Here is a 24,483-nt window from a genome sequence, read left to right as displayed (position 1 = left end):
TTAGCAACCGAACGCTATTGCGACGGAGCTACCATGGAGGCTTTCCTGGTAGCGGAGGCACTTGTTGGACGTCAGACCTCTATATTCAGATCTTGCATATGAAAGAATTGCTAACTTGAAAACGATAGTTTAGCAACCTGCGCCTGTTTCTTTCTACATATTTCTCTCTCCGTCTATTTCTTTCTCGGTATCTTTATATTTTTGCCTTTCTTCGCTTTTCTCTTTATTTCTCTCTTTCCTTATCTTTTATTCTCTCTCTCCCGGTACTCATTTTCTCGACAATAAGATTTATTGCATCCCATGCGGGACAAATCGGAGCACGTGTTCTGGGAGCAAAGCAGAAGATGAACGAAGAGGGCGCGTGCCGGTTCGTAATGATGATAGTTTTCTGTTCACATTGCACAGACTAACGGTCCGCTTAAACAGCTCAGCTGTTAGAAGGTTATATATGGTAATCACTTTTGTGATTTAGGTCACGTCACGGAGGTGGCAATATAGTGCTGTGAGTAGGGAACACCATGTGGCTTCCTACGTTAGTTACACACTACACTTATGTTAGATGCACAATTCCACTCAAAAGTACAGCCCCGTCCACCTCTTTGTAGAGCACGCGAGCAGTCGGCTTTGCTCTGCGGGGACTCGGAGACACCTTGCGGTTGTTGCCGGGTCTGACGTGGTCAACCCAAAAGCTCGCACGGCCTAATAGACATGCAGACATGTTTTGTATCAGTGGCGACTTTGAAAATGCCCTCTTTTTAACCGAATGTGCATCATGCCTCAGGGGGCTTGCTACATCTCAATGCAAAGGAATGGTGTGTGTTCGGCCTGACAACTTCCGTAACAATCATTACGCGCTTTCTGGCTATTCTGAGATACGCGGTCACATGAAGACATGATAACCTCGGCTTACGCGCAGAGACAGGGCGCTTGCTAAAATAATGCCTAGTTTAAAGCAAAGTGCGCGGGTCTGCGTGTGTATTAGGTGGCACACACTCTTGAGCACACCACGTGAGGATTCGCAAAGCGCCAGGTGTTGCCTCGCAGAGCGAGACTGGGAGTCGAAAATCGGCATTCGAGATTTTTAATGATAATAAAGATGGTAAGCACAGGATGCTGGATGCAGCTCATGCTGGAGGTAGTAAATCAATCGGTAGAGCATGAGACAATTAATATCAGAGTCGCGAGTTCGAGCCCCGCGTTGGGCGCCAGATGTAGGATCCTGGGCCAGCCGCCGCCCAGAACCCCTTATAGACGAGGCCGAGACGCCGAGCAACACGTCTTTATCATTCCAAGGCGCTGTCGCGACCGACTGTCAGCGGCTGCTGAGCGCGAGCCACGAGCGTGCCCGTGTTCATCGTTCTCTTCTACCAGCCGCGATCTCGCCTGCGGCTCCCAGAATGCAAATATCTTGGTGTGTGCATCAATGGGACTCACCTACGTAAGAGCTAAATGCAACAGCAATGCAGCTGTAATGAAAAATAGGGCACTGTGAAATTAAAATTGGTACGAGGTGGCGAGAGGAATTTGGAAAGAAGTAATGTTCCTGGTCTGACGTTTAGCAATACGGTTTTGTGCACGAGATCAGACGTACGTGCAAGGTTGTAAATTAAGCAGCGCGGCGTAGGTAGGCTTGCTTTGGGAGCTCAGAGAAATGCACCAAATCAGGGCGTGCGAGGCGACATGGGATGGACATCATTCGAGAACTGGGAAGCAAGCAGCAAGATAATATTTCAGAAGCGATTGAGAGAGATTGAGTTGGAGCGGTAGCCCAGGAAAGTTTTCAGCTATTTGTACATGATAAATGTCGATACAAAACGGAGGAAGCGAAACAGGAAATTGTCAAATAAATACTTACGTAACAGCAGGACACCAAGCGAAAAAGTATCACTGGTTAAAAAAAAGGTGAAGGAAACGGAAAGGGGCCTGTGGAAAATAGGGATGCTACAAAATTGGCCCTGGAAATGTACAATATTTTCGAGCAGGAAGTTCCTAAAGAAAAGATTACGATAACTCTCGTGGTAAATGCTTCCATATTACTAGTGAACACGCACTAGAGGAAAAGAGACTGGGAGCTACCCCGAGAATGCATTAACGAAATGCATTCTCGGGGTGTCTATCTGTTGTTTGAATCCAGGACAGGAATAATAATTAATGTGTGGCTTTTGCGCTCCAAAACCTCGATATCATGGTGAGGCACGCCACAGAGGAACACCCATTTCGACCACCTGGGTTTTTTAACGTGCATTTATATGTAAGTACACGAGCCTCAAGCATTTTTGCCTCCACCGAAGAGGTGGTCGCCGTGGCCAGCATTCGATCTCGCGACTTCGGGTCAGCATTCGAGCACCATAACCACTAGAGTGCCCAAGAGAACAGACTGTTGGGCTAGTTGGTTTGATACGTTCATTGAAGCCATAGCACTGACAAGGCAGGGGCCACAGAACATTTGTCCAATGAGTGTGTAGTTCTGTATAGCAGGTTTTATAAGGATACGCGGGAGATTTTCGAGGCCCGATTGATTGCTAGAGAAAATACCAATTGTGTCAGTGCGCCCTCGATTGCTCTTAGTGCAAAGGAAATCACCTATGTGAATGGTGCAGGCCTGCGCTTGTAATACGGTTTTGTGCTGATGGTTGCTGTTTTAGATGCGAAGTATCTTAAGGCGGAGCTCAATCCGGTGGTGGTGGTGGTGGTGGTGGTGTGCGGCGTGACCACCATTACTGCGCATGCGCATACCCTCTCCACTCACCCTCTCCCCTTCCCCTTTCCACTGTCCCATTCCCCTTTCCACTTTCCCTCTCCACGTTCCCTCTCCCCTCCCCCTCTCCCCTCTCCCTCTCCACTTCCCCTCTCCCCTCCCCATCTCCCCTCCCTCCCCTCTCCACTTTCCCTCTCCCCTACCTCTCTCCACTATCCCTCTCCCCTCCCCCTTTCCACTCTTCCACTGAAACGCGGGCTAGACATGCCAAAATTCTCTCCTGCGCAACGCCGCGATGAGCTCGAGCACATGCGCGTCCTCTCCCCTTCTCCCTCCTCTCCTACGCTGCCCCCCTTCGCCCGCCTGTCGACCGCGTTCCCCGCTCGCCCTGTGACAATTAACGGCCGGGCTAGATGAAAGATACGACGCGCGTAGCGTCCCTCTTCGCGTTCCACGACGCGAGGTCGGTAGCATGCCCAACGAACGCCAACGAAACGCGATCGTGCAAGTGCTCCGGCTTCGCATCGCCTCATGGTCCCCTTTAGCGGAAGATGGTGTAATTTTTTTCATTGCTGTATAAGTACAACATGTTTTCCGAAATAAAGATTCAATTGTGAGTAGCGCACGTCTCGTCTTCTTTCTGTGGTCTCTGTCTTATCAGCGCTATGCCTTCCATGAACTGGAGTGCCATGGCGGGTAGCCAGGACAGGAACATTGTCAAGTAACGAACCAAGCCGAGTACGACCGAGCCAACTACGAAGCGAGTGGCACACTTTCTGGTGCGCCCCGCCACGGTGGTCTAGTGGTTATAGCGCTCAACTGCTGACCCGAAGGTCGCGGGATCGAATCCCAGCCGCGGCGGCTGCATTTACAATGGAGGCGAAAAAGTTTGAGGCCCGTGTACTTTGATTTAGGTGCACGTTAACGAACCCCAGGTGGTGGAAATTACCGGAGCCCTCCACTACGGCGTCTCTTATAATCATATCGTAGTTTTGGGAAGTTATACACCAGATAATATAAAGTTTTGCGGTGCGTGTGGAGAGGAGGAGAAAACGACTGAACACCTGATACTTTGCTGTAAAGGCTTTACCCTGTAGTCCAAGACAATGGGGATGAATTTTTAAAGCGTTGGTGTTTAGGGACAATGAAGGTAAAACAGATTTTAAGTGGGTAGAAATGGCCAAGAGGAGGTTCCCCGATTGGGTACTAAAGTCAAGGCAGGAGTGAAATTTGATTCTTCACTAGGTAGGGCTAGTGCTTCAACATAAGTTATGGCTAGGTGGCGTGAGCCGCCGTCAGATCAAAAGGGCGTGGCCTCATAGTTTGACCGCGCATGTTTATTTTTCAGAACCCTACAGCACTGTTTCCAGGAGTGGTACATAGCGGTACAGCCACAAGATCAGCCGCTCAACTAGATGACCACACGAGGGAAAGTGTTTCTACGGCTGGTCTGCACTGTTTAAGCTACCACAGGTACAAGAGCCGCTGGGTGTTCCGTCGCATGGAAGACTACCTCGGTGAGTTCAATAAGAAACACAAAACAAACAAGTACTGGTCAGAAATCTTTGTTCATTTTTTTGCCAGTGATGTCCTAAAGTAATACTTTCTGGCAGGCTAGTTGGTTCATAGCGATAAACATTCTTAAACTGCGCGAGAAAACGAAGACACAAGTAAGAAAGACATTCAGAAATTCGGAAAACTGCGCTCATGGTGTTTCTGAATGTTTTCCTTACGTGTGTCTGTCTTCTCTCGCGCAGTTTAAGAAAGTCCTAAAGGGTGCAGCCCCCTGTCGAGGCCTTCTTTAGCTGCTGAATCTGGCTAACCCGATCAGTAGGTCTATGCTGGTCGTCCACGGCTGTGCTGAAAAGGATTCCCACTGCGATGGAAAGGGGTTGAGTATACTAGGCTGACCAGGTGGCATGGAGCATTACTACGTAGAATGCTAACTGTTTGGCCGTCCTCGCAAAATAAGATCGGTGTGGGTTCGGTAAAAAATGCAAGGCTGGGAAGTGTATTAGATTGGCGTTGACCATAGTGACTCCCTGACTACCCTCCCGCCGGCAGTTAAATAGGTATGGCACCAGCACGATTGACCTTAGGTAGCAGGCGAACGAAGCAGCCGTTCAGCTGTACACGGGTGTTTTGGGAGCCAAAACAACGGCGGCAAGCGCCGCTGTTCTGGGTTCCCCGTTGGACAACAGCTGGATTGACGACACAAAGCTTCGCCTATGATTGAACCAACATGGAAATAATCATTCTTGATCATTTAAACGTATGTATGCTTAATATCTTTCCACTCGATCGTCATACATGTTCGTGCCGCGTTCGTGCCGAACGGTTTATTAAATGCGAAGCATTTCTTAGTGAACCTTTGGCGCGTTGAGCGTTTCTACCTACGTATCTATCTATCTATCTATCTATCTATCTATCTATCTATCTATCTATCTATCTATCTATCTATCTATCTATCTATCTATCTATCTATCTATCTATCTATCTATCTATCTATCTATCTATCTATCTATCTATCTATCTATCTATCTATCTATCTATCTAGCCGCCTACGTGCGGGTGCTCTCATGATCGCCTCCTTAACATGGTGTAGACCAAGATTGGCATGGTTAGTGTAAGAGGATTTTACGAATATGACTGTCAGATCATGGCATGATTAACGTGAAAATCATGCAGCGTGTGTCGTCAAACCCCTTCCTCCAGACACGTGTGGCACATACCCGTTTGAAATGGGCCGTGGTGTGCGGGTATGCGCCACAGGCGAATGAATGAATGAAACAACTTTATTGCGAGATCCGGCTAGTTGCTGGTCCGGGCCAGACCGCTCAGATGGAGGACGGAAGACCATGTCTTCCACTAGCCTCCCTGGCCTGCTGGATAGCCCAGTTTCGGTCCTGTAGATCGGAGCTGAGCAGCGTTTTCCGCCATCGCTCCCGGAGAGGTTCTGGGGCATCTGTTTGCTGATTGGGACACCCCCATAGCATATGGCTTAGGGAGGCCTCTTCTATTCTACATGCTTTACATATTGAGTCTGGGTATATCTCTGGGAACATCCTGTGTAACTGAACAGGGTTGGGATAAGAATTGGTTTGCAATGTGCGCCACTCTGTCGCCTGTTTTCTATCTAATTTTGGGTGAGGCGGAGGGAAATGACAGTTTATAACTTCCCAGGAACGGCGAGAACAGACATTGGTAATTTAAATGCGAGAGCGTTAAGAAAAACCGACGTCGGCAGCCTTGACCTCAGGAATGGAAAGAATAAAAATTAGGATCCCAGCAGGAATCGAACCCAAGCATTCTGCGGGGCAGTCAGGTATTCTACCACAGAGCCACGCCGGATCTATAAAGCAGTTTGAAAAAACAGTCTATGCAGGCGTAATGTCTGTGCAACGTCAATTGTGGTTGTGGTGCTGGCTATCTAATTACACAAGAAAGCAATAAACACTACATATGTACTCCTACGATACAGGTGTCATATCATATTAACGTCTGTCGTTCCAGTGTTGGCTCCGCTTTTATAGCAGTCTAATGAACATTACCTTTTTACTCCTATGATTCAGCAAGCTATATTGAAGCATTGCTCAACCCTGGAAGAATATATTAACGAAAGTTACGTATGATATTCACAGGATTGCACCATAAATTGCACCTAATTTCGATAATACTGACGTATGTGCGCTAACGTGAATCGGTTGTTACGTCGCAGCATAAGTTACCCTTTACACGGCAGTGTTGTCGACGTGAATGGTAAACCCATGATGTGCAGACAGCTACTACACTTACAAGAACACGTCGATCCGCCTCGTAACGCTTGCCTCAAAGCCATAAAACACAGCACAGAAGTACTTGCTGACTTCTTCGCATGAAACCGATTCCAACAACGTGTGGGATCTGGCAATTTTCACTAGAGGTTCAATTTTAATAAATTCTGAGCCAATCATTAAGGATAAATCGCAGTTTACGGGCTTATTTATTGGACGAAAGAGCGCAGATTTTGTTTTTGAGGTATTTCTAGTTAGCGAATTGCTTATGCTCCAAATGTTCAGCAGTTTCAAGACACCGTTTGTTTTGTCTACAAGTTTATGCAAATCGGAGTCCTTAAAAAATACGCTCGGCATATAGAACTGAGCTTACTTTTGCATTGAGAACGACGTCAACATTGTATCGGGCGGCCACCTTCTTCCGTCTGTGAGAAAGATCGTGTATACACGGTATGACGGCATATTTCTTTCTTTCCTCCGCTGGACATTGGGTTCGCCATACGTTTCTACTTTGCCGTCATACCGTATATACACGGTTATTCTCATCCACGGAAGAAGGTGGCCTCCCGATGCAATATCGACGTCGTTTTCAATGCCAAGAATGAGCTCAGTTCCATATGCCCAGCTCTTCACAAATGCCTCCGTAACAAGGGACTGACGAGGCAGACGACGTGTAACACTAATCACAGCATTGCATTTGTTTCCTGCGTGCGCAACGTGGTTTACCTCATTCTTTTTTCATGTGATCATTGCTACGCAGGCCAGATGGGCCGCTGCCTAAATATTAGGCTAAGGGAGCACCACGGCTCTCTAAAAAATGCCCCCTAATCGCACCTCGCGCGTCACTGTCGACAGTGCGGGTGCACTCCCGAACTACACAAAACCACCGTTCTCTTCCGGCACCGAAACAAGCAAACGAGAGAAGTAATCGAAGCTTTCCATAGCCGCAAAAAAGATCCCACGTGCGTTAACCAGCCGTCTGTTAGCATACTCAACAGTGAAGTGGCTTATTTCGATAAGTCTTTGGCGCTGGGAATAGATCAGCGGCAGCCACGCTCACGCTTGGCATGATCTGGGTTTCTTTCACCACAGTTGTTTCACCTTTGTTTGTGAACCTCACGAGCGAAAGGTAGCTTTTGTTATTTTATTTTTGTTACGGTAATTTATCTTTTAGGTGAGACTTGTTCACCAAGCGTCGGTTTGTTCTTTCACGCATGCGTTTTCGTATTGCTGTTGCCTTTTTGGTGTACCAAAAAACATGGTCACTTCTTGTTAATGAACTTTAGTTAGAAGTGAGTGCTCGTCTTGTCCAGTTCTTCTCGTGTATTTTGTGTGTTTTGCGCTTCGAAGCACCTTCATGGTTTTTACTTGTTAGGAAAGCAGAGAGACTCTAATAAAATGAATACCGTTGAAGTGTCGTTCCCATTACTGGACGGGCCTGTATTGTTCCGAACCGAGAAACAACACTCAAGTATTTCAAAACAAAGTTTCTTGATTGCTTTATGTATTTTTTCTTTGTAGACGCCTTCATGTCTTCATTCCAAGCGTATGACGGTGTGCCTCAGGAGAAGCAAGCTACTCTCAGGGATTTATGGATCGACCTGCTCCAGAGGAAGACTCGCGTCGTTCTTGGAAGAGAGTGCGCCGTTTCGTATACTTTCAGCATTGTCCACGCCCGGAGACCACATAATTCTTGAGGCACATGGCGTCGACGCTTCTGCTTGTGTACTAGGCGACGACGACAAACGATATGTTACAATAAACTGCCATTTCAATTGTTTCGATGCCGCGCAGTCTCGCCACGACGTGTCGCCTCTGTGGAACACTGAAAGAAGTTCAGCAGTTGTTTAAGTTTCTATTGTCCCAATTGATCTTTTGAAAATGCATTATCACTTATATTTTGCTATAATGAATGACCAAGTATTTCTTTGATCTCTGCTTGGTTCTGACTTATGCAACGACTAAGTAAAATAAGGCTGGGAATCAAATCTCCTACTCAAGATGCATTTTTTATGAAGTATTTTACTTGTTTTCGGCCATGAACATTCCAAAACATCGCCCTTAGATGCGCCAATGCTTATGAAACGCCACCGTGCATTCGATGCCGTTGAAGTCCCAAGAGTTCTGTCAAGCGACTCTCTCTTGGCAAAACAATGGGATGCCTTTGTTCAAAGCTTAAATCACTGCACTGAAGCCTCCCTTGCACTCTTACGACGCTTTGATCGTCTCGGATAATGTCCGTGCTGTATGGGTTCAGCTTATCATTTATTCATGGCGCTACATTTTCTAACCTCTTCTGCGCCTGTTTTATCAGCACCAACTCCGCCTTGTCCAACTCTCTCCTGTAGGTGAACCTGTTTTCTGTTCTCTTAGATTTCCGATGTAGCGCATCACCGAGGCGTGGAATCGTGATGGTTTTTTGTGCGATCCAAATCTTTCCTTGACTCATTGTAGTGGTTAGGCGTTAGGCTTGCCGCAATCTCTTTGTTGTCATGACCGCCAGATTCTAGTGCGATGTCATAATCAGGCCCATGGTTTTCATTCTTGATCCACGTGGGGCCTTCCTACCATAATTCGCTGTTCAACAAATGTTTCAACCGCATTCCCCTTGTCATGAAGACTGCAGGATTTTTATCCATTTTAACGCAACCCCATTGGCCCTCGTTGGGCTTTCTCTTGATTTCTGCTGCGTGGTTACGAACAAACACATATTTCGTCTTGCTTGGCTTGATCCAGCATGACACAATTTGACAGTGAGTTGGTAATCTTACATTTCTTGCTTTCCTAATGAAATTATCAGTTATGTGACTGGTCAATCGGACTGATACCGTGGCGACCAACAACTCCAGTCTTGCCAGCGTAATCTCTTTGATTGGAGCGACTCTACCATTTGCAATGAGTAAACTGACTCCGTTGACTACAGACATAACTCATAAATAATTAACGCAAAAACAATGGAAAAGGTGAAGGCAACAGGCAGGAGTTATATGTTCCGATGCGGGATCCATCTTTACGTTACCTTGTCCGTTGTTTGTTCACTAATTAGTTATGTCTGTAGTCAGTACGCACCAAATAGCCCAACTCGCTTCTCTAATACTGGCTCCATTGCTTACATCTGAGTATTAAGTGAGAATGTATGCTGTTGCTCCGTACGCCACTGGACTTGCATATGAAAAAACGAGTACAGTTGGTGCTATCACTTGAGCTGGCCGGTGGTAGTCACAGCCTTTGTTTATAGTCAAGTAATCGAGATGCTGTATTTCATAGGGAAGGGAACAGGGCAGGTAACAACGAGGACGAAGAAAGTCACAATATGGACAAACGCAGCGCGGCGTTTTTCTATCTTGTGCCTTTTTTCGTCCTGGTCGTTATATGCCCTGTTCCCATCACTATGTTGTATCAACAAGCTCAAGTGGAAAGTATGATGTATTTCCTCTGTCCAATCTTTCCATGCTAATCATTGTGACTTGGTAACGAGTCGCCCCACTTTGGTTTCTTTATCCGAATTTTCTATAGCATTATCTTTGCTCTAACTGAAAATGGTGTCAGAAAGCCTAAAGGGTCATAGAGCGTTGCAGTCGCTTGCAGAACCTGTCGTTTCGAAAGTTGCACACGTACTTTCACCAAGCAGTGGCTGGAAAACTGAGCACGTCTTCGACAAAATTTCATTTCAGCCCCCAAATCTTGACCCGTCCGTCTTTGTGATTGTTCGATCCAAACCTCCCCTTCTTCATCAAATAGATGTCGCAATTTGGCGCAATTTGAAATTTTCTCAAAATCATTCCCGCATCACAAACAATGCTTCTTGCTTCCTTTTACGGTTTAGCAGCTGTCGAGTGTTCATCGGCTGCAAGCAAAACGTCGTCGACGTAAATTATTTCCCGAGTTGCACCACACACACACAATAGTTCTCCAATGTCATCCAAAATGGCGATGAGTTTGGCCGCTAGAAGAACACTTGGTGAAGGTAAATAAATTTCTGTCTCCTCGACATGTTCAATCTGTTGTGCAACGATTTCTCGAACTGATGCCAAAACCTGAGCCATGCTGTTCCTTTCCCATAAAACTTGTTCATCTCAAAGCCTGGCAACCTAACATGCTCTCGTATCTCCGAGGTGCGGTTAGTACCTTGCACTGGGCTCGCCTGGTCTGTCACTATTCATCTAGTAAGTTGTGTCGCTTGCTTCATCTCACGTAAGCTTTTCTCTAAAAATAAAGCAGAGCGCAAAAAAGACGGCACACAAGAGACAAGGAGACGGGACGGACGCTCTTGTGTCCCGTCATTTTTGCGCTCTGCTTTTATTTTCAAACAATGCACAAACTCCCCCGGCAATGCATTCTATTAAGTTTTCCTCTAATTTGGTCGTTCTTGCGACAATGTTCATCTCATACTGCAGAACTCTATCAAGTGCTGTCTCTGCGTCATCCTGTTCGATTAGCCATTCAATCTGTTTGTTCATTTGGTTTAACGTCTGTGACACGCTCTTCATCTGGTTTGGAAGCGTCATCATTTGCGCTCGATGGGCGTCGTCTTCGACCTTCTTATCAATTTCGCTCGTAAACGCTGTCACGTTTGCTCTAAGCGTTTTCCGCTTCTTCGACAGGACTTTTTTGTTCATGCTTAAAAGCGTGGGGAAAAAGTACTTGCCTGTGTAGTTGCGATGTCAATGATCATAGGTCGTGGTCCTTCCCGCGGTGGTTCGATGTTGAGTCAGACACCACTAATCCGTTCCTCAACACGTTGTTGCGAAGACGGTCAAAGACTTCGCATCTGGTTAGGAAGGACCATTAATGTTTAGGAAGGACCATTAGAGACCGCCCAACAGATACGTCTTCGGTTTGCTGTTTTCAAAAAGAGAATAAAAAATATAGAACGGGCCCCTAGCCAACTCTTCCTCTTCACCTTCCAGCCCCATATTCAATCTGGTTTCTACAACGTCTTCATAATGTTAGTGGAGTATCTATCCAGCACTAGCTGATTAACGCTCGTCCATCTAAGATGCGGAGAGTGCGCAAGTTTTGCGGGCATCAAAGCAGCTCAGGAGTCGGTCCCACATTAACGTGGTTGCCGTCTTCAATACGCATTTTAATAGAATCCCGGCCAGCAAACCTCCATCCAGGTGTTTACTCTGGCTAAAACGGCCTGTCACAGTTGTAAGGTATGAGGCGGAAAGCATGCACGACATCACTTCGTGGTGTTGCTGTCGCTGAATTGGCTGTCATGCGAGATATTCCAAAGGTGACAGGTGTCACTTGATACTCATACCCGACGTATCGCAACCGGCGCATTTCGCAGAGGCCAACACGATGAGAGAGCCCGGAAGAAAATCGGCCTCCGATCACTGGAAAAAACAAACATATTTTTTGACTCGAACTTTTTTACTGACTTGTGACTACATATTACTCGAAACGATAATACTACATTGCGCCGTCAATAGAGATCGCCGAAGTGGGTATGCGGATAGCCCGATTTAGATTCCTTGGTGAAAGGAAGGAGCACGACACATTGTAAGTCTCGTTTTTCTTTTTTTTTTTTTGCGAAAGAACTACGGTGTTGAAAGGAGTTCGTGGAAGGCCCCCCTGTGTCAGGACTATTATTTGTCTCGAGGACTCACTATCGTTCTTACTCGTTTTATTCGGCGATTATCATGCGCAATAATTTGCTCATACTTCTTGCCTGTATTTATGCCTGTTATAAGGCGGGCATAAGACTTGGTGCATATGTTTAAATTCAGAAATACCAGACTTTGTATACCAGTGTCTCACTATGTTCCTAAATTAAGCTCGATCTAGAAACATAGGACACGTAAGAGATCGTGAATTTTCTTACGTTACGACTTGTTAGTTCCTGGAACAGACGCTACTTGTGAATTTTATTTCGCAAATTTGCAATAACGCTCGTCTTTGTGTCCTTCAGAGCAGTGAACCACGTAATTAATCGAGAACGGCATTTTCATTTCAGAATATTTCTTGTGTGTTCAAACATTCAGAAGTCTACAGAGGCAATAATACTGGGGTAAAAACAATAAGCGTCATTACAACGACTTATAAGTGTCACCGCATGCGACCAAAACACTTGATATGAAGATTTAAACCAGGTATTGGCCTCATTTCACCGAGAGCATGTTGCCGTGAATCAATACAATTTCGAACAACATGAAGTAGACACACCAAAGCATGATGAAAAAGTAATCAATTAAAGCACAAACATATGAATACACTAGCACCATCTAATTTTTAACTCAGAAAAGGTGCAGTATATGTTGCAGTAAAAATGAAGCTGTCCATATACAACAGCAACACGGTGAGGTCGGCTGGTTGGCTTGGATTCACATAGAAGGTGACTTGTGGAGAACTTTGTCTAGGCCTACTTGGTGAGATACTGAATGCACATTTTGCCGCTAAAAACACGCACACAAAAGAAGTACCAAAAGTCGTCATCGTGCTCTTTTGTGCGCGTGCTTTTAGCGGCAAACCATGCGAACACAGACGAGTGTATGTACCATGAGAACAGAAGTGGTGCATGAATTTCCCCTGAGCTTTGGGGCGGTCTATGTGGGGCAGACCGGGTGGTCTATTAATAAGCGCTTAATGTAACAATCGAACTCATTAGGGGGTGGCAGTGGGAAGCACCTGCCTGTTCATTGTAGCACATCTGCGATGAAGTGCAAGTCCATTTTTAGTAACACGGTGTTAGGGCGAGCGAAGGGCCAGAGGGCACGTGAAATCCTGGAGGCGTCGTGGATAGTTAGACATAGCCCAGATAAGTGAGTCAGCGATACATCTGTAAATCTCTCTAGGAGAGAGCTTGATTTTCTTATGTAGGTAGGGGTCTTGGCGGGGAAGAGTGCTTTCGTTACGCTGTCATGACTGTTATTGTACACGCGCATTGTTCCAGGAGGGAAGTTTATGTGATTTCAATAAATCAGTTGTCAGTCTGCGTTCGTCCTGTCTGCTTCTGCACTGGTGTCTCGTCCTAAGCGCAGTTTAAGTTTTCGTAATATGCATTCAGTAGCACGTGACACAGTGTAAGGAAAAGAATACATATGAATGCTTCCATGGGAATGTGGAAACGACTAAATTGACCTTTTAACAACGGAGCACGTTAGCTATTCGTTTAGTATCGTCACAATTGTAAAGCATATCCAGTACTTACAACTATGATATCTCAAGAGGCGACAAGACTTTTAAGCTTCCACCAGCAGCTGACAAACACCTCGCAGCTCGCCACCACCTTTGCCAAGTGTCAGATGCAAAAGTGACCAAGTTCTGTTGGACCAAATGGCTATACTGCGAAGTGACGTGTATATTCTTTGGGCCAATATCAAAACTAATTTTCTTCCTCAAAAGAAAATATAATGTAATCTGACTTTCTTCATTTCTTAAGAATGAAGTGTTCTAAGAAATACCGCATACATAATATTTTTAATTGGCCTAATCAATACAAAAATATGTTCCAAAATGCTGAAATTCGCATATTTACTCTTGTTTCACATTTTTTGAAGATTTGAAGCATTATTGGCCCGCAAACATATTTGTTTGAATGAACGTACACATATGCGAAGGTCCTACAAATATTTTAATTGGTCACCGAGAGCACGAGTGTGTTTAATAAACAATTGTGAGCTTTGGGGATTCTTTTTTGTGCTTGAAGATATGTAGCTTGCTGCAGAACACAAAAAATCTCGGAATACTTACATCAAGAAGTCTAAACAGAACCTTTGCAAAGATGCAAGCATAGTTTTTCAGGTCAGCCCACAAATACAGCTTTTAAATAAGCTCTTCTGTTATGCATAGCTTCATAAAAGGGTGCAAAATTCGAGAGAGCCTCAAGGAAATAAAATGTGTTCGCATGCATAAATTATTTTACCATAATGCTGCATGTGGTACAGCAATGTAGCTCAAATTTTGTCACAAAAATCTGAGATGTACAAGCACGGCATTTGGGACACTTGGCATGCCATGACCCTGCTAGGTTTATCCTTGCTGAACCCAATATATAGCGCGCATGGCACCTATCATTCTGCGTTTGTGGATAGGTGTTTGCATAAACAAGAGTTCGATTAAAAATCTCTGTGGCGAGTCGATCGGTTAGTGACTCACCGTCGCTGAACAGGTGCCGAAAACATCAGATGTTTTGAAACCGCAAACAGTTTATGCGTACAAGGAACTCGCATGCCGTTTTCATAGATCCCGCCTTTTCAGACTGTGTGCTTGACTATGTCTTTGCATGTGTGCATACAGTGGGCCTATCCTCTACAAGTTGCTTCCAGAGTTGTAGAACAGTTGTAAAAGCAAGTATGGTTATTTAAAGTGCAAAAAGCCTTGTGCTGGTCTTTAGTCTGCTCTCTCATTAAAGCATTGTATTCACGTCTTGTTGTGGCCACACTTATTATCAACATTTTCCCGGAAACTCTGTGACAGATGCGCTTTCAGCAAGAGCTGGCAAGTAAACCTAAAATTGATGGTAGGTAGGTAAACCTAAAAAGATGGTAGGTGCGATAACTAAACATTGCGGGTAAATCTCCTTTCAGGGCAAAGCTTAACGACTGACTCTGCACAACGTCCGAGATTGCGACCTACCTTTTACGATTGTTACAAACGTTAAACAAGTACTCTGAATAAACAAGAATGCCATACTACCACATGAAAACAATTACGGCCCTGTGGAAAAAGCAGGGTTACACCAGAGCCCACCAGGAGGCAATTCCAGTGAATTTTGTGGTAAAGAGAGGGCTCAATAAAAATTTAAAGGTGTCATGAACCACTTTTCCAAGTAATGATCTAATGGCCTCAGTATCGGAGTGTACTGCCTCCCGAATCGATTGCCGCAAAAATTCCTCGAATCCGTCAAGAATCAGCGGAGTTACGGGGGTTTGGCGCACGCTCCCAGCGCTTTCTCTCTTTTCTCGTGCCGGCGAGCGCACTGGAAGCTAGACAGGGAGGGATGGCATGGGGGAAAGAAGTTACGCCAGCGCGCGTCATGAAACGCGATCGCTCTCCCGCTGTGATTCGCTTGCGCGAGTGCGGCTACCGTGTACCGAGGAGTGCGGCGCCGGCAAGTGGCAGCACCCCGCGGCAAGAAGCGCATCTGATCCGAACGCCGCTCTCGATTTACGTCGGCTATCGGCCAATAAGCATGCTATGTCTCTTGCGACGTACAGCGGACAGACGTCCCGCCAACCGACGAGAGTGAGAACCGGCCTCTGTTTGAAAAGAGGGTGCCTGGGGAAACGGCAACTTCGCGCTCCGCTTGTGGCCATTACGCGGCGCGCACGACTGTAATATTTGGCAGAGCAGTTCATAGCCGTGTCAGCTTTCCGCAGGATGTGTTTTTTCAATCAGCCCAAGGGGTGCTTCATGACCCCTTTAAAGGACCCCTGACAGCGAAATTTTTGTTGGTGACTTTTTTGCTGTAATTTGTAGCTTTGTGTCTGGTAATCTCTAAATTAAATCGTAAATGCTCTAGCGTATCGTACAACTAATTCTAGCGTAGTTAATTGCGACCATTTTAGCATCACTTCAAAACGCCCGCCTAAAAACCACAAGAAACTGGCGCCCCATGCGGGGGAGCGTCAAAGACCACGTGCACTCAAGCTGTGGTGACGTTGACAGCGCGGGTTTCAAATCGGGCCCCCGCGCGCGGTAGAGATTGAAAGTATGTGGGTGCCTCGGTATGGGTTAAACCTGTTAAGCGCGTGTCCCCTCACGAAAACTACCTCGAGAGCAGCCCGACAACAGAGCCAGAGGGGTGAGGGACAATAGGCCTCGCCGGGTGCCAGTCGTCATATTGTGCACGTGCGCCCCGCAAACCTTCTCTGACGTCCACAATGCTTGCTTTACTCGTGGAACGTCACACAGGGCCTCTATCTACGTCATACCAGGATGTCGCATGGTGCAGCCAACTCAAGTGAGCACTCACGCTTAGTTTAAAACCAAATTAAGATATCTTAAAGGCAACGTTCGTCACTAATAATCGGTCAGATGTGCCCCCGTATACAGGAAAGTCAAACAACACAAAGATCTCGAGGTTTCAATTTTGGTGTCAAGGGTCCTTTAACCTACTGCAGCATTCATGACACACTAGTTGTGAGTCGCCCTTTTAAGTTGCAGGCAGGTGGGCAGCTTAAACTTCACCATGCAACGCTGCTGTCATTACTCATGTGTATGCAGTTTCAAGTACGCACATGCTGCTTTTTTAATGGCAAACTGCTGTTTGTTCTTGGAAAATAAATAGGCGGGCACATAGCTTGAGCTGGAAACTTGTACAAGATGTTTGGTGCACCTTTCCCGTACCTTCCACAACCGCTGCAATCATTTGAGTGATGTCGTGTGCCTGAAACAGCTGTTTTCTGGACGTGGTGAGGGCAGGACTGCATTGTCGGCGCCCAGTCCATCGAAGACGATGTAGTGTACGTGTCCTTTCGACAGTGTACATACAACACATACATAAAAATAAACGTTTAAAATATTGTGGACAACGAGAATCTTATTAAGAGGTACTCTATAATAGAAGGTTTTAATACTTTTTCACCACTTCAGTTCTTTACTGTGCACATGAATCCAAGTACACAAGCATTTTTGTGTTTGAGTGTAGGAATACGAGTGCCATGGCTGAGTATACACCAAAATTCATTGAAAATGTTCAAAACGACACATGGTGGGGAACGAAAGCGCATCTCCCATCGTTTTATGCACCTCCCAAAAGTTGTTAAATGTACCAGGACTCTCATCTTTTAAACGTTCTGGCAAGATTGCTTGCTTAGTATACATCATAACCAGTGAGCCACTACAAACGGTGATGCAAGAAATATGAAATCATGTTACCAATTCTGACAACAGAGCAGCATTATGCATCATTTCTCTTGAAGGATATTTTCGTAGACATATATACAACGCAGAAGTTGAATCTACTAAATGATTAATATACAATGAACAGTTCGTTTCAGTTCATCTGACTTAGTTCGGGTGAATGTTTCGCGCCTTTTCAAAGATTTTCAATACTATTAAACATGCTACTACTTGAACATGAAAACAATTACGCTCTAAACCACACAGCGAGTGGGTAAATAGGGTTTATACAATGACCACTGCTGCTTCAAACACAGCGCAGTGTGTTTGTTTAAGCTGACCTGTAGACTCCTGCTTCAGATAAGTAAATATTTATCTTGAAAACAGCGCATGCAGACGAGGACGAAGATAAAAGAAACAACGCGACAGGCGTTGACTCGCAACTAAGAAGTTTATTAGAAAGAACATAGTTTTATACCAGAAGTGACGTGCACACCGATTTCGTAAATTATAAACAACAGTGCACCCAACATGTGCAAGAATCCACCGCATGTTAGAAAGCCATGTGCCCGAAAAAACTGTGATCACCAAACGCCCCCTGAAGATACGTCAGTTCGCTCTGTGACAATGATACAAAACTGTGGCTAATCCGCACATCCATTTCTTTACAAATGTGGTTAGCTTCGATGATTCCTCTTAGGAGTTGGTTTTTACGGCGGTGAATGACAGTGCAATCCTCAAAGCAGGGTTCACAGCCAAACGCACTGCAGCGCGCTCCGAAATAAATATGCTAAATTGGATCATTTTATAAGCACTCTTTCACAGGTTGCTTATACCTAAAAAAACCGGACTGATGCATCCGTCATAGGAATCGGTATAACACGAAAGTGAAACGTGACTTCACAGAAACGGTTGATTGTTTTATGTGCATTGATATATGAGAGAGTGTACAATGCCATTTCGTGTTTGACAGCTATAGCAGCACCGTTTGACGTGGATTTACTCACGTTGACGCCTAGTGGCACATCTTCATCCCGATGACTAACGCGCATGCTTATTTAGCCTTTCTGGTAGCTGAAGTTGTAAACATACCTGGACAAAGTATATGACGAATCCTGCGCAAAGATGGCATCAACAAGCACATAATAAACACTGGTACTCTATATGCACTCCTTCAAAGCGACGTCACTTGACAAGAGAAAAGGTACGCCTGTGCTCCTACGTTTCAGGAACGCGGGAGGCAGAGGTTCGTAGCTTGAGCCGCCAACGTGCGAAGGCGTTCCGCTGGTGTGTGTCTCGCTCCACCAAGGCACGATATTCGCCCGTGGATTTCGTTGCCTTTCTGCGGCGCTTGTTGCAGCAGTTGTATAGCAGTTGTCGAAGCAGCCGGCAATGAAGAAACTCCGTTGGTGCATGTGGAAGGAGGAAGAGGGAAAGAAAAACGGAAGGTCAGGGAGGTTAGCCAGTTCTCAGACCGGCTGGCTACCCTGTGCTGGGGAAAGGTGTAAGGGGAATAAAAGATGATAGAGAAGCTGCAATACTCTGAAAAGGAGCCGTCACTCGATAACCGGACGCTAAAGGCAAAGGAAGTAATTCTAAATATAGGACTCATCCTCAGTGCCAACGTGACCAGCGTTTCTTCGCTGGCATCGAGGCGCCCGAACTGCATCGTCACCGAATCACTCCCTATCGGAGCTCGTTAGTGTCACGACGCAGCACATCACTCCACCTATCACTCCAAATCGGGTAAATCCCGCTACTCGCCACCAGTCCATCGGTCCATACTGTACATTTCATGAGTTAAAGGTTCGTCGTTTCTGCGTAAAACAACACGTGTGGCTTAGCAGCGGTGTCAGAATCAGCAACACGGTTTAACAAGGTGCTGAAGTTCCTGATCTGAAACCTGAGGCACAAACGTGGATCTCTACGGTGAAGTTATCAATTTGAAACACCACTTCTTGAAACGTATTGCAAAGTGATGGTGCTTTACTCGCCACCTGTTCAATAAAAAATGAAGAAGGCAACAGTTAGCCCAGCAAATAGCCGACGATGTTTGTGGAGCTGAAACCACCTTCCCTACATGCCGTAGGGAACGGAAAGCGGGCACGTAGGGAAGAAGAAGCACCTTGCAGTAAGCTGCATTACTACGCATTACAACACCCTTCCCAACTTATGACTGATTTTTGCTCAACACACACACGGACGAGATAGAAATAGACACCATGGGCGCAAACTCACAACTGTTTTAACTGAAACAATTAAATGCAGTTTTATTTTCAAGAGCACCGACGCCCCTCGCCGGTGGACCCGAAAGCCTACAAGATAAAAGAAATAAACGTATTCAGAAACCTTACGTCATAAAAACATTAAAACTAATTTGAGACTCACCTCACAGATCTGTAGCAGGATTAATACACGTGCTTTTCAAGAAATGGAATTCCCTATCGGACAGCAGAAAAATTTGCGCTAAACTAGAAAAGGACAACACAAAGAAGGAACACTTAAACAGATCGAGCGCACACTACCAACTGTTTTTATTGAACGTAGAGCATCAGTTAAATAGGGAACCCCGAACTGCGCAGACACCCCGTGGCTGCGCATAGATGCACAGACACATCGAGGAACATCACATGTTAACGCACCTTATTCATCAAAAAAGACGCTTCTCCGCCGTAGAGCGCTACCGAGGCCTCACTTACACAGCTATCTTTTTTCCCCTTAATGAAGAACGCTTCCAAAACCTCCCGAGCACACGTGTTTTTGCTACGTCCAAGTATTTTAGTCTGTTGAAATCGTGCTTCGCATCCACAGGCAGCGCAGTGAGCTGGCAAATTCGCCATTTCTTTATTTTTGATTGACAGCTGGTGTTCACGCGCGCGGTCATTTACGCAGCGGCTTGTTTGGCCCACATAAGACCTCCCGCAGGAAAACGGTATCTCGTACACCACTCCTACATCGCATTGCACAACCGGGTTGGCATGCTTTTTGCTGCACAGGCTACCGCGCTCTTCGCCGCTCGAAATGCGCGCGCACAGCTTCGAAAGCTTCTTAGGCGCAGAGAACACCATGCCAACGCCGTGGCGCGTGAACACCAGCTGTCAATCAAAAATAAAGAAATGGCGAATTTGCCAGCTCACTGCGCTGCCTGTGGATGCGAAGCACGATTTCAACAGACTAAAATACTTGGACGTAGCAAAAACACGTGTGCTCGGGAGGTTTTGGAAGCGTTCTTCATTAAGGGAAAAAAAGATAGCTGTGTAAGTGAGGCCTCGGTAGCGCTCTACGGCGCAGAAGTGTCTTTTTTGATGAATGAGGTGCGTTAACATGTGATGTTCCAAGAAAATTCGACGACGCACACCACCGAGGAAAGTAGGCGAAAGGAAAGAGCGTCAACTCGCAACTAATTTTATTCTTGCAAATCCACCGCAATATATACACCATGCCACACATGCGCAATAACACACCATGCGTCCCATCCAACAATCGCCCACTCTCAATGCACGTGCTAGTTTAGAAACCTGTCAAAAAATCAAATTCAGCTGAACGCAGTACCACCGACGTATCGCTAATACATATATCTTTTTTCTTTCGGATGAAGTATGCTTCTAGCATCTCTCGCTCAATCACCTCCTTGCTTCTACCTAAAATAGTGATATTGGCAAATCTTGCCTCACATCCACACGCGCTGCAGTGCATAGGCAAATGTGCGAAAAGATTATTCTTTATCGAAAGAAAATGCTCCCTCACTCGATCGTTTACGCATCGGCCGGTCTGGCCGATGTAAACCCTTCCACAGGTGAGCGGAATTTCGTAGACCGCTCCCGTCGCACAGGTGACGTAGGGCCTCGCATGCCTCTTACCGCAGGGGGCAGGCACGGTTCCTTTTGAAATCTGTGTGATGAAATCCATGTGATGTTCCTCGATGTGTCTGTGCATCTATGCGCAGCCACGGGGTGTCAGCGCAGTTCGGGGTTCCCTATTTAACTGATGCTCTACGTTCAATAAAAACAGTTGGTAGTGTGCGCTCGATCTGTTAAAGTGTTCCTTCTTTGTGTTGTCCTTTTACAGCGGAAGCTGTTATGAGATCATTTCACCGGTCGTTTTTGGTGCCGTAGTTGTCCGCCGCCGCCGCCGCCGCTGCCGCCGCCGCCGCCGGTGTCCGTAACCAGTATCGCTCGAAATAAAAAAAAAACTAAATAAGAAAAAAATTCCAGGATGGAACGAGGTTCGAACCTGGGCCCTCTGCGTGGGAGCCCAGTATTCAACCTCTGAGCCATGCCGGTGCTTGAAATTGCTTTGCAAAAAGGTCCTATACAGGCTTCATGTCGGGAAGGAACCACATTAGCATATGCAATATAGCGTGGTAAAAGAGTAGAATAAGCACCAAGCGTCGCACAACGCGAATCCTGTAACCAGGCGTCACACAATGCGAATTGCGCAACGAGTAGGTTGTTGAATGCTTCCAACCCATTACAAAGAGCTCTTCCATAATTCTTCATCGTCATCACGCACAGCATCAACAAAGTGCGCATAATGCCTTACATGCGTTTAGCAGGTACCACGGCCGTATGTACAATGACGAAAAATGGCACAGTGCCTACCGCCCTACTTCTCAAAAATTACAATGATTTATAGCGTAGTGGGTTCCTCGCAAATGCACTTCTGTTGGTTGCCAAGGAAGCCCATAAGGCTCCCATGATCCATTTCCTCAGGGTCTCAATAAAGTAAATTCTCTCTCGCTCTACGTTTCTCTGGTTAAAGTGTGTTATAAAGCGTGGTGGGACAGTTAAATAACGACCGGGCGTCACAGAATATGCATTACGTAACTAGTGGGTCGTTTAAAGCTTCCAGCCCATTACAAAGGGCGCAACCATAATTATTCATCGTCATCAACCGCCGCATCAACAAACTGCACATAATCGCTTACATATGGTACCTCGCTTCTCCGCAGAACAAAGAATAATGTCGTGCTGGGTGCTTCCCAACTTCCCAAAAATTACGCTTTGTGGCGTAGTGGGTACGTTGCTAATGTACCTGTATTAGTAGCCACAGGAGAGTTTATAACAGGCTCTAGAAATGCCGCTCTTCCAGCTTTCGCTGTGACTGTGCTGCGCTTTCCGCGCAGGCCTGGCGTTTTTCTAGTTTAGCGCAAGTTTTCCTGCATAGTATGAACCAACTAGCCCCTCACGACGTCCTGATCTATCGGACAGCGTGATGGAAGCTTGGCTTACAGACTTCTCTCCCATATTTCTGATATGAAATGCTTCAATTAACTCGCGGTTTATTTTTTGCCTGTCTGTTGACAGAATCTTTGTGTCCGCGAAAATTGGTGTGCAACCGCATGAACTGCAGTGATCCACCAGATGTGTTCCTGCTAAACTACGTAATGCGGATTCATGCTCCCTCAGCCTGGTTTTTACAAACCTTCCAGAATGCCTAACATAGGATCTGCCGCCGCTGAAGGGAATCTGGTACACCATCCCTGTTTTGCAAGACCGGTAACACCGGCTGTGCTTTATCTGGCACCTGTCTTTACTCTGCGTAGTAAAGACAGGAGCCACTCTGCCATTATGACTGACTACCATTACTCTACCATTCAGACTGACTTGTTCCAACTTGGCCGACAAGCAACGTTCTTGCGTAGTGCAGGACTCCGCCATCTTTCTAAGTCGTGGGCAGAACTTTGAAAGCTTGTTGGGAGCTGTAAACACCGACGTTGCGGCATATCTCGCTGCTACGTTCATTTCGCAGTGGGAAAAGCGCACACACCAGCCCTCTGCACATACAGGTTCTTGCCAACACCAACTATCGTAGACTGTAGATATACCATGAGCAGTTCCAGAAAGGACTCCACCGTTAACCCGCACCACGACCAATTCTCTGTAATATTTTTGTCAGTCCCGTTGATAAAAAGGTGTCAGAACATAAAGCAGGCACCACAGAACACATCTCTCGTTATGCCGAAGACTATCTAGTACTCGTGCACAAGGATAATTCCAACCAGAACGTCATCAATGTACTAAAGCTTTTTAGAGAAAATTCCTGCGGGCTGAAGTTAACAATAGAATTCGTAGAACACAAGTCGCTGCAGTTTCTGGATATCAAGATGCTCTTTATGGCAGAACACGTGTGCTGGCGATACGGTTCACGAGCCAGGAAGCCATTGCTAGAGATTGCATAGGGCCACACCATAAAAATGATTTTCGTTGATCCGATCATGTGTGCACGAGGTCTGTTCCAGCTTTCATGACCAGATAAACAGGCTTAGGACAGCTGGGTACCCCTCACATGTTTTTAATGCTGTTTGCAGCAAACTCGTTCCAGTGATACAAGGTACTAAAGTAAAACTTGTTGTTGTGCTAGTTGGTGCATGTTACAAGAAAATTCGATGACGCAAACCACCGACAATTAAAGGCGAAAGGAAAGAGCGTCAACTAACTTTATTCTTGCAAATTCACCGCAATATATACACCATTCCACACATGCGCAATAACACACCATGCATCACATCCAACAATCGGCCACTCTCAATGCACGTGCTAGTTCATAAACCTGAAAGAAAACTCAAATTTAGCTGAACCCAGTACCACCGACGCATCGCTAATACACCTATCTTTTGTAGCGTTAGCTACATTGGCCTAGCCCAGCCATTTTCGCGTGCCTCCTCAAGAGCCGTGCTGCGCATGCGCGAGGATCAATGATGTCATACAGATGGCGCATCGGAGCGGGCACCTCCCGCGCACTCCGCTGCTGCCGCGCGCGACTCGCTGCCGCCGGTCTGCGCTTTCCAGAGGAGTGACGTTGTAGCTGAGGTAGACGTACTGGCGCCGGCGCGCTCGCGCCTTCGCTGTGCAGTCGCCATCTAACACTGCACTGGAGCCGCTTGATAGCGCCTCTGACTGGCGTTTGCCAGTGCGGTTTAGCCATGGAGAAGGAGAGCGCAAATGCTTCTCAACGACGCAGAAGAGCGAAGAAGCTTAACTCATCGGATCCCGAAGTAGTTGCCTGGCAAAAATATACGTGCCACATAACATGTATACCATGTGTGTGTCATTGAACTAGCAGTAAGCATGATAATCAAGATAATCCTAGACAATCAGGAAAGCTTAGAACAATGAGCTGAACCTTTGCTAACGCTACGTTATCCTGGCATAGCCGAGCTAAGCCACTGCAACATTCTTTCCTTCGGATGAGGTATGCTTCTAGTATCTCTCGCTCAAT

The 24,483-nt window shown here is 46.1% G+C and overlaps 1 protein-coding gene across 1 annotated transcript in view; it reads left to right on the top strand.

The window, feature by feature from the left end:
• LOC119377311 (uncharacterized) overlaps positions 1-14,752 on the top strand; it is a 31,236-nt gene extending 16,484 nt beyond the window's left edge. The window contains exons 3-5 of the mRNA XM_037646844.2: positions 4,047-4,215; positions 7,993-8,122; positions 14,716-14,752. Of these exons, the coding sequence (XP_037502772.2) occupies positions 4,047-4,215; positions 7,993-8,122; positions 14,716-14,752 (336 nt within the window). The remainder of the gene's footprint in view (positions 1-4,046; positions 4,216-7,992; positions 8,123-14,715) is intronic.
• The last annotated feature ends 9,731 nt before the right edge of the window (positions 14,753-24,483 follow it).

Source organism: Rhipicephalus sanguineus, unplaced genomic scaffold (assembly GCF_013339695.2).
Source record: "Rhipicephalus sanguineus isolate Rsan-2018 unplaced genomic scaffold, BIME_Rsan_1.4 Seq4304, whole genome shotgun sequence".
Classification (NCBI taxonomy): Eukaryota; Metazoa; Arthropoda; class Arachnida; order Ixodida; family Ixodidae; genus Rhipicephalus; species Rhipicephalus sanguineus.
This window is presented reverse-complemented; position numbering and strand designations above follow the sequence as displayed.